At 30.9% G+C, this 8,738-nt stretch overlaps 1 protein-coding gene across 1 annotated transcript; it reads right to left on the bottom strand.

Moving 5' to 3' along the window:
• Window positions 1-38: 38 nt before the first annotated feature.
• Window positions 39-8,732, bottom strand: Madm (MLF1-adaptor molecule). The gene is made up of 11 exons (XM_011631907.2): window positions 8,443-8,732; window positions 6,708-6,794; window positions 5,869-6,093; window positions 5,634-5,764; window positions 5,467-5,561; window positions 3,005-3,088; window positions 2,629-2,916; window positions 2,291-2,450; window positions 2,020-2,206; window positions 1,818-1,937; window positions 39-1,737 (listed from the first exon to the last, which is right to left on the bottom strand). The coding sequence occupies exons 2-11, from the start codon at window positions 6,711-6,713 to the stop codon at window positions 1,432-1,434; spliced, it is 1,602 nt and encodes a 533-aa protein (XP_011630209.2). The 5' UTR covers window positions 6,714-6,794; window positions 8,443-8,732; the 3' UTR covers window positions 39-1,431.
• Between the last annotated feature and the right edge of the window lie 6 nt (window positions 8,733-8,738).

Raw genomic sequence — 8,738 nt, 5'->3', positions numbered from 1 at the left:
AGATTTTCAAAAGGTGAGAGTGTATTCAATTAATAGTATTTTCGAGTTAAAGTATTTATTTATCACTGTCATCGTACAGCCTTTTCATAATATCCACGAGTCAGTCGTCGCGCTTTTTTTTCGTCGTTTATAATTTGTATTATAAAGCTATACACATTCAATTTAGTTTGATAATCTACTTACATACTTAAGATCGAAGTTTATGTTGTTGTAAGTAATAGATACCTCTAGTAGGGTTAGTCGTTTACTTAGTGAGAAATGCTTTACTGAAATTGATTTGACCGAGGTATGAAATTGGAGCGGTATTTCTTGGCCAAGCACGTGTTATAAATGCAAAAGACGTAATAAGATCTGTGTTTAGTCTGTTAGCACTCGAATATATCTATATGACTAGTTTTCTGTGTCAACAGATTTTTCTTAAAAATATAAAATATTTACAAGGATTTCAGCTAATTTTATCGAGATTTAATAATCTTGGTTTAATCACATCAATAATACCCAAGTATAGAGTAGGGCCGTGGCTTATATCCGATTACTACCAAATTACGCTATTGAGTCAGTATTACATTGCAATCTTGCCTATAAAACTAAAAATAAAATGAATAAGCACGCTACTGTACTTTCTCTCGCAAATGTTTCGCTCACTTTTAGACAGACTTTACAATAGACTGAGTATTTTGGCGAAAGTAATGTCAGTGAAAAATCGAAATTCGTCCGAATGAGAAACCAAAAGTCCAAAAATATCTCTTTAAATATTAATGGATTTTAAAATAGCTGTACAATGAAGAGATAGTCTTTTTTTTCTTGCGCATGGTTTTCAATTAATTCTTGTTGGTTTGTACGCACGAAATAAATTTTATAGTATACATTATCATGTCGAAAAGCATGATATAGAATTTTGGCGAATTAATTTTCATCAGTTATAACTCTAAGAGATCTTATGAGAAACACGATACATAACAAATTCTCGTAATTGTATCCCGATAGGTAGACAGATAAGTATCAAATCGTACGTAGCTTCGTATAAATATGAATTAATATCCAGCAGACTTCTAACTATCTCCTTAATTATACAATCACAAATATTTGGTCTTTTTACATTAGATTTATACATTTTTTTTGTCAATTTATCGCATATCTATATAACGATATAACAGGTAAGACCTGTATAACATAAAAACTCTAGAATAGGAGGGCCAATGTAATTTGACAACGGAAGTATTATTTCGATAGTTTAGATACGAAAGTAAAGATGCTAAGCAGTTCCTAATTTGCAGTCGTGTTCAGCTTAGAGGTGTAGCCACGGCACCTTCCCACCTTTACTTCCATTCCTCTTCTTCCTTTTTACTTAAATATAAAAATACATAGCCAGTCTATACATAAAGCGTGCAAAGTGGCACAGTGAACTGAGTTATCAGATATCCTGGATGGTTAACTACCGCTCTCTCTGATTGTCGGCGGTTCTGCATTATCGTGAAGTTTACTCGTTTTGTTACTTGACACAGGTATACCTGAGGTTTTTGGCAGCAGGTTAGTTGCATTATCACTATTGGATGTTGTTGCGTTACACACGGAATTGTCAAAGTGTTGCAAACATGGAAATTCCGGACCAGGCAGCAATAAAGTAGTTTGAGTAGGAAAATTAGTTAATGATACCATTCCTGGTGTCACTATTTGTTTGTTGAAATATCTCCTCAATGCCTCTTCAATTAAATTGGCTATTTTATCACGATCGTTCTGCAAAAATATCTTAATAAATTTCGCACGAAATATCGAAAATATCGCTTTTATCGGCGACATCGCGCGAGACAATTTACCTCATTAATAAATCCAAAATGTACAAGTTCTTGTGCGAGAAGCATCGAGGTATCCATTTGGCTCACAGGACATGTCAATTGTCTATTCATTTTGTCATCCATTCGCAACAATATTGTCATCTGCACAAAATAATATATCGATTTAAGTTACGTAGACACCGCTATTCCATAAGCTATTCCTCGCTCAAAATGTGCCACTCACAAGTAATTCACTACTATCTTCTCTAGGCTTAACATTACACATCATATTAACTACTCTTCGAGATTCCACGTCCACGGGTTCGGGCGTAACCGATTTAACTGATTCTGTCACTTCGGGCGATATCGCCCTCGGTCGGACAGGTGGAGGCAATTTTGCCATAAATGCAGTCAATGGATATATTCCGTACCTGGCAATGTAAAATCATCCTGGTTACCAACTTATCCAATAAAAAACATAAAATGTGAGTCGATGTATCTTATGACGAACTCACTTTACATCTTCAACAAATTTTTCTAATTTTTCTGTAACGGGAATATCACTTAAACGAATTTGTTGCGGAGGTTTCCCTTGATACTTTATTTCGGCGACTACAGTATCTGGTCCATATAGCCTTTGTAACACTTCGTCTGTGATTGTTTCCGAAATATTAGCTGTAAAAAGATCAATGTTTTATTTATATATACACATATATATATATATATATATATATATATATATATATATATAATCGCAAATTGTAAATATCTTTAAATTATTGTTGTAATTATTTCAATTATAAAATAATAAATAATTATAGCGTGTAGTTATAAAATTTGCTTTTCTACTTACTAGCTGAATTGACCAATGCATGTGCTGCGAGCAATTTCAGAGAATGTACTTCAAACAGAACGGGATGAAATAACAACTCTCTTGCACTTGGTCTACTAAGTGGGTCCACCTGAAGACATTTACGAATAAAATCTTTTTGTTGAACATCATCTAAAGATTCTATTGTCTTCCGGATGTTTTCTTCGGTAACAATTGTACCCGTATCACCATTTCCTTGAATCTCCAGCGCAGCCATTTCCAAAGCACACATCCCAAACGAATAAATATCAATCGCAGGTGTGACAGAATCTTAAAAGAAAAATAATAAATGATTTGAATATAATGATTTAAATGCGACTTGCACATACATGCACATTTGTAAAAACAATGCATTTACTTCCATATTCTGGGGCCACAAAATGCATATTCTTCATGTTGGTTCTACAAGTCTTGATGTGGTGATGGATCGCGTCTGGGGCCACTGTAATTATAAAGAAATTACCACTTTCACAAGTTGTTCCACTCCAAGAAAAGCATCAACATAAAAATGACATATTAATGTGAACATATTCGATACTGTGTTAGATTTTGTTTACAGGGCAGCCACCAGACAGAATTCAGTAAGTGTAACATATATAGATAAAATGTATATTCTTCAGTAAACAATAAATATGCTTTAGATGTTTATTTGCTACGCATTCTGTATGTTAGCTGCTGAAATGAATGACTAAACCTCTCTAGAAAAATTGTGTTTCAGCTGAAAATTTATCCTAAAAGTAACTTGAGCCCTCATACAATTAATAACTTTTGCATGTACAAATGCAAAAGTGTGTCTCTGAAAGGGAAACATGTTTCTTGGAAGATACGAATGTACAAATAAATGTACACATAAATCGTTATTTCGTTAAAAAAAGAAAAAAGAAAGATAACACATTTTACTGTTGGTTACAATTCTGCTATAAAAAGCCACTATCGTTGAATCAGTACAATTACAACGTATAAATTTGGGAAATAAAATCTAGGAAACCTTTAATAAAGAACTTACAGGATATGAATAAAAAAGCATGTATAATATTAAAATACAATGAGAATGCGTGCGCTAGGTGATTGTGAGAAGAACAAAGAGACACAAGAGCACTTTGCCCTTCTTAGTTAAATACAATTAATAACCAGGAGATAAATAGTGCAACATAGTGGCACTAACATAATAAAAATAAATTGTAATTATTTGTACACTTAATATGGAGCTACTTAATAATTAGTATAGAATTGTTTACCTCTCTATGCCTAATTTACTTAGCTGGCAATAGTTGATGACAATCTGCCAAATGATTTTTTCTTGAAATTCATCACCTTTGACAATAACACCAATCGAAGAACATCGACGTTGGTAGATTTATCCTCTGGATGGACGAAAGTACGATTCGTACTTCCTCTCTCTTCAAAGGCTTTGCTGTGTTTTTTTCATTATCTAGATTAGCCTATTTGCTATAATTAAAAATGAGGACTCAAGTTACTCCTAATATGTAAAGGTAATTTAACACAATCTTTCTAACGGACTCATGTTACATTATATAAATATAGAGTTATAAGGAAAAAAACGCGCATGTTATATTATATATATATATATATATATATATATATATATATATATAAAATCTAGATAAAATAATAATATATACAAATAATTCCAAGCACACTATCTAAATTAAATATAACTCAAGTAAAACCACATTCATTCCTTCATGTAATCGCAATTAATTCGGTTCTTAACATACATATAAAGCATTCATATAGTATATATTATTCATATAGTATATATTAGAGGATGCTATTTATGCTAAAGATTTAACTATTTACAAATAATTAGTAAATATCACATTTGATGTGTGCATCTCTGTTAAATGGATATTATTTTAATGAATAACATATATTTAAAAATATATTTAAAAATATTCATTTAAGTTTAATAACATGGTGTCTTATAATTACCATTATTTGTAACAAATAATTCTTTTATAAGACAAAAAATTAAGTATACATATTTATATATCGCAAATAAATATTTCCATGATGTTTATGTGCCAAACCACTTTAGAGAAGCACTTATATTGATACACAATAATGAATCATATTATGTATCAGTTGTTTGTTCGATCAGGAACTGAGTCATATAATTATTATTTATTTCAGCTGAGCAATGAGTAATAAATAAAAAGCACATAATATATTTCTGAAAACACTTACTTTGCTTGTATTTTTATACATATTGTATGAATATTAAAAAAAAATTCAAAAAAGTACTTGTAGAAGGCATGTAATAAATCGCTAAATTGAACAAAAAAATGTTGACACAGATTACTTCTTGCTCAGTTTAATGCACACCTTCTGAAGAGATCTTTTTTTAATATTTTGCGCAGACCAAAAAAAAAGAATATTCTAATAAAAATATAATTACTATTTTCTTTGTATTTCTTAGACAAAAAAATTAATCGATATAAGGTGTGTTTTTCTTTTTCGTGAAACACGAAAAATTACAACAAAATAAAACTTTTGACAACCCTGTAAATGAAAAGATGGAGATATCTCACATGTAGATGGCTCACATAAAATATTGTCTTCTTACATATATTAATTATTTTCGTTCAGAAAATAACGATCCTATTGTATCACAATTCATATTTACCAGATATAAATTTAAATATAATGTATGGAAATTCAGACACATTATCTGAATTTCGATACAAAATGCCTCTATACATTATGAAATGTAAGAGAAAAAGCTCTTTTTATTTTTTCTATGTATTCAATGAAAAGAAAAAGCTCTTTCTGTTTTTTTATTTTTATATTAGTACTTACCAGAACCAATTTTTACAAGTCCGTTATGTTGGATAAATATAGTGTCACAGGTAAGATTTCCATGAATAATGGGTGGTGAACAGGAATGCAAATAACTGAAACATTTCAAATACGTATATAAGTTAAGAATAAATAATACAATATGTGTGTTATATTGTTTGTACTACCTGAGCGCAGAAAGTATTTGCGTACACCACCGTTTCCACGCTTGTAGGGGCAACTTTTTTACATTGCGTTTCGTTCGTTTTAGGAACTGTTTCAGAGACCCAGATGACATATATTCCGTTATAAATATAACCTGAGAAATAATGTAAAAGAAACGATAAAGAAGTGCAAATTGTATTTATATAAACATAACAAAAATTATTTCTTTTTGTAATTATATATAATTAGTTTTCTTACCCGGGGTTTGTCATTATGGGTATCTGTCCAATACCTATGAAATTTAACAATGTTAGGATGCTCTAATTGTGTGAGGTTTTCAAAAACGAGTTGTATCTTTTCTTCCTGGGCCTTGAAGTTTTTCCTTTCCGAAAATTGCACTTCGTTCCATACCACTTCAACACCCTCCTCAGTATCCATCGCCAGATAGGCACAGTCAATTCCTGGAACATCTCTTTGTTCCACCTATAAACAAGCATTAGTTTCAAATCCATATATTTCTATGATTATCGTAAAACAAAAAGCTATAACTAATATGTTATAGAAATTTATAAAAATATAATATAGCGATTAATATGTCTTTTTTAGTCATTATATCCGAGTTTATAATTATTATCCAAACGATATTTTAGATATTAGGCATGCATTTGATGTAACATTTGACGTAAATACATTGTAAATTCATCGTAAAAACGCTTCATAAACGTGTGCTGTAGACTGTGACAGAGAACTCTGTTCAATGCATCCTACAAGTCTCTATATAGTATAATGGATTGTATTACTGTAATCGTCCATTTTAAGCGTACTTAAAGTGGCGTTGAAATGATTTTAACGCCTATTTACTATTACATGAATGTGACCTTGTCAGGAATTCGAGGAGGGGAGATAATTCAAAAGAGGGTTTGCCACTGTAGACATTAATGATAATAATATCGAACTTGCTCATAATAGTATAGTATATGTAAATTGTTATTGTCTTCATTCAAATTAGTATAATTCTGTGCAGAGTACCCAAGGGAATATTTAAAGTACATTAAAACATAGAGATTATTCTGGTTCCCATTTTGCAATGTACATACTTCCATTTCAGTGACTTCGTTTTCAGTTCCTCTCGTTGAGCCAAAGCTAGAACCCTCAGTTAACGTTGATTTGGAACCTACATATACCTGAAATAGGTATACATCTTATGATTAATAAAACATATGTAATGTTACTATATAAACATTAAAACATATACATATACATATAAAACATATACATACATATTTCAATATACAAATATATACAAGATAATATTACATCTATTACATTTCATTACTTCAAAAGCATTACTTCTTAGAGAATGAAAAAAGCTAGAATCGTAATACTTACTTAAAAAAATAATACTTACTTTACAAATATATACATATGTATAATTCAAAGGAATTAATAGTAAATTATAAATTTCAGTCATCATAAAATAGAAAAGCACACTTGATAATAAACAATAGCATCAAGAGAAATTCAGTAAGATTATTTATAAGAAAAAAAAGCGTTTTACTTTCTACTAAAATAATATAAAATAATATAATAATATGTGACAAATTATCCATCAAATATGATCGACAATCATATTAGAATAAAAAAATCTAAGTACATAGGAATAAATATTAGAGCAAGCTATAAGCCAAGCATAAAACTAATCTTTATTATTGTCACGTAGAATGGTAGATTACTTTATTTTTATACAGAAAAGCAAAGACTGTACGAGTGAGGTAAACATGATCAAAATAATTTCATTGATTTATACATTCGATAATGTCAGCAGTCTAATTTTAGGATAAAATATGAATAAGCCTAATATTGGGGAAATATTAGTGCCAAGAATTCGGCATGAGTTAAGATACAGATGAAGCGTACTGAGTAATGAAAGAGAAATACAATAGTCTAAAGGATATTTCCGTCATGCGCAAATCTCTGTAGTCTAAGAGTATTTTATAAGGAAAGCATCTGAGTACATATAACCACCTGTATAAATGCAGCATGAAGTAAGTTATGCTAATATTATTATAACACATGCATTGCGATGAAAGCATTTTAAATAAATTTACGTTAATAAATGCTGTTATTGTTTAAAAAATTAAGTTTAATAAATTAAGATATAAAAAAAACGCAAATGAGATATAAATGGATCTTTACTTCAAGATTTTAATTCTAACATACTTACAAATTATATTATAATTATAGTTTGCTTGCATTATGTTAAAGTACTTTATAAAAATAACAATCTTTAAGATAAAAAATGCCAACAATATAATAATTTAAACAGAATTATTATATTTAATTATAAAAATCTAAGAAAGAAATCTAGAAAATTGCTCTTATTGTGCTTAATTAAACAAATAGAAGAACTACAATGTTTCTTCATTCTCCCTAGGATATCTTTCATAAAGAGATAGCCGACATCGGTATTGATATGGCACACAAAAGAAAGACCAATATAGAACAAATATCTGTAGAACGAATCGACCTTACGATCCATGTTTCGATGTCAAGGCAATTAAAATCCAATTATTATAACAGCTCATAAAAAATTACTGTCATGACAAATAAAAAAGTTTTAAAAGGTGTAAAAAAATAAGAATATTTCCCAGGCATTACAATGTCCTTTAGTCTTTAAGATGTTGCGGAAAGCTCAAGTTTCAAATGCGAAAATGCAATCTAACATGCTCTAAAAGTGTTCTACTACTTCCATGGAGCAAGTATTAATAAAGGGAAATCAAGGGAAAAGAGAGCAAATGGTACGTAGTAAAAGTGAAACAAAATGATACGTACTTCTTCCCGGCGTTTAAGCCACCGCCCGCATGGGCTCTCTTCAGGATCTCGCTCTCATCCTCCGAGTTCTTCACCACTTTCCCGCGGTGACTTGTGCTCTGGATCCGTGCTGGAGCGGCTCCCGGGCATCACACACGCTTGCGATTAGTTAGAAAGGCAGCAGGCCAAACTCATCGGTAACGAGATCCAGGGCGCGGGATGCTCTCTTCTAGTCTCACATCGGACGATTCGCCACGACAACGACCGGCGACGTACTGACTCGTGGGATGAGCGGAGTACACGAGAGAAGCAGCAAC

This window comes from Pogonomyrmex barbatus, unplaced genomic scaffold (genome assembly GCF_055798465.1).
Source record: "Pogonomyrmex barbatus isolate J1 unplaced genomic scaffold, ASM5579846v1 scaffold3, whole genome shotgun sequence".
Taxonomy (NCBI): domain Eukaryota; kingdom Metazoa; phylum Arthropoda; class Insecta; order Hymenoptera; family Formicidae; genus Pogonomyrmex; species Pogonomyrmex barbatus.
The sequence above is the reverse complement of the archived record's forward strand: the minus strand, read 5'-3'. Positions and strand labels throughout refer to the sequence as shown.

Coding starts and splice junctions, on each gene's coding strand:
- Madm (XM_011631907.2), bottom strand. Junction 5,765..5,868: donor CCCATAATGACAAACCCCGG/GTAAGAAAACTA, acceptor ATTATTTCTCAG/GTTATATTTATAACGGAATA. Junction 3,089..5,466: donor ACTTGTAAAAATTGGTTCTG/GTAAGTACTAAT, acceptor TTATAATTACAG/TGGCCCCAGACGCGATCCAT.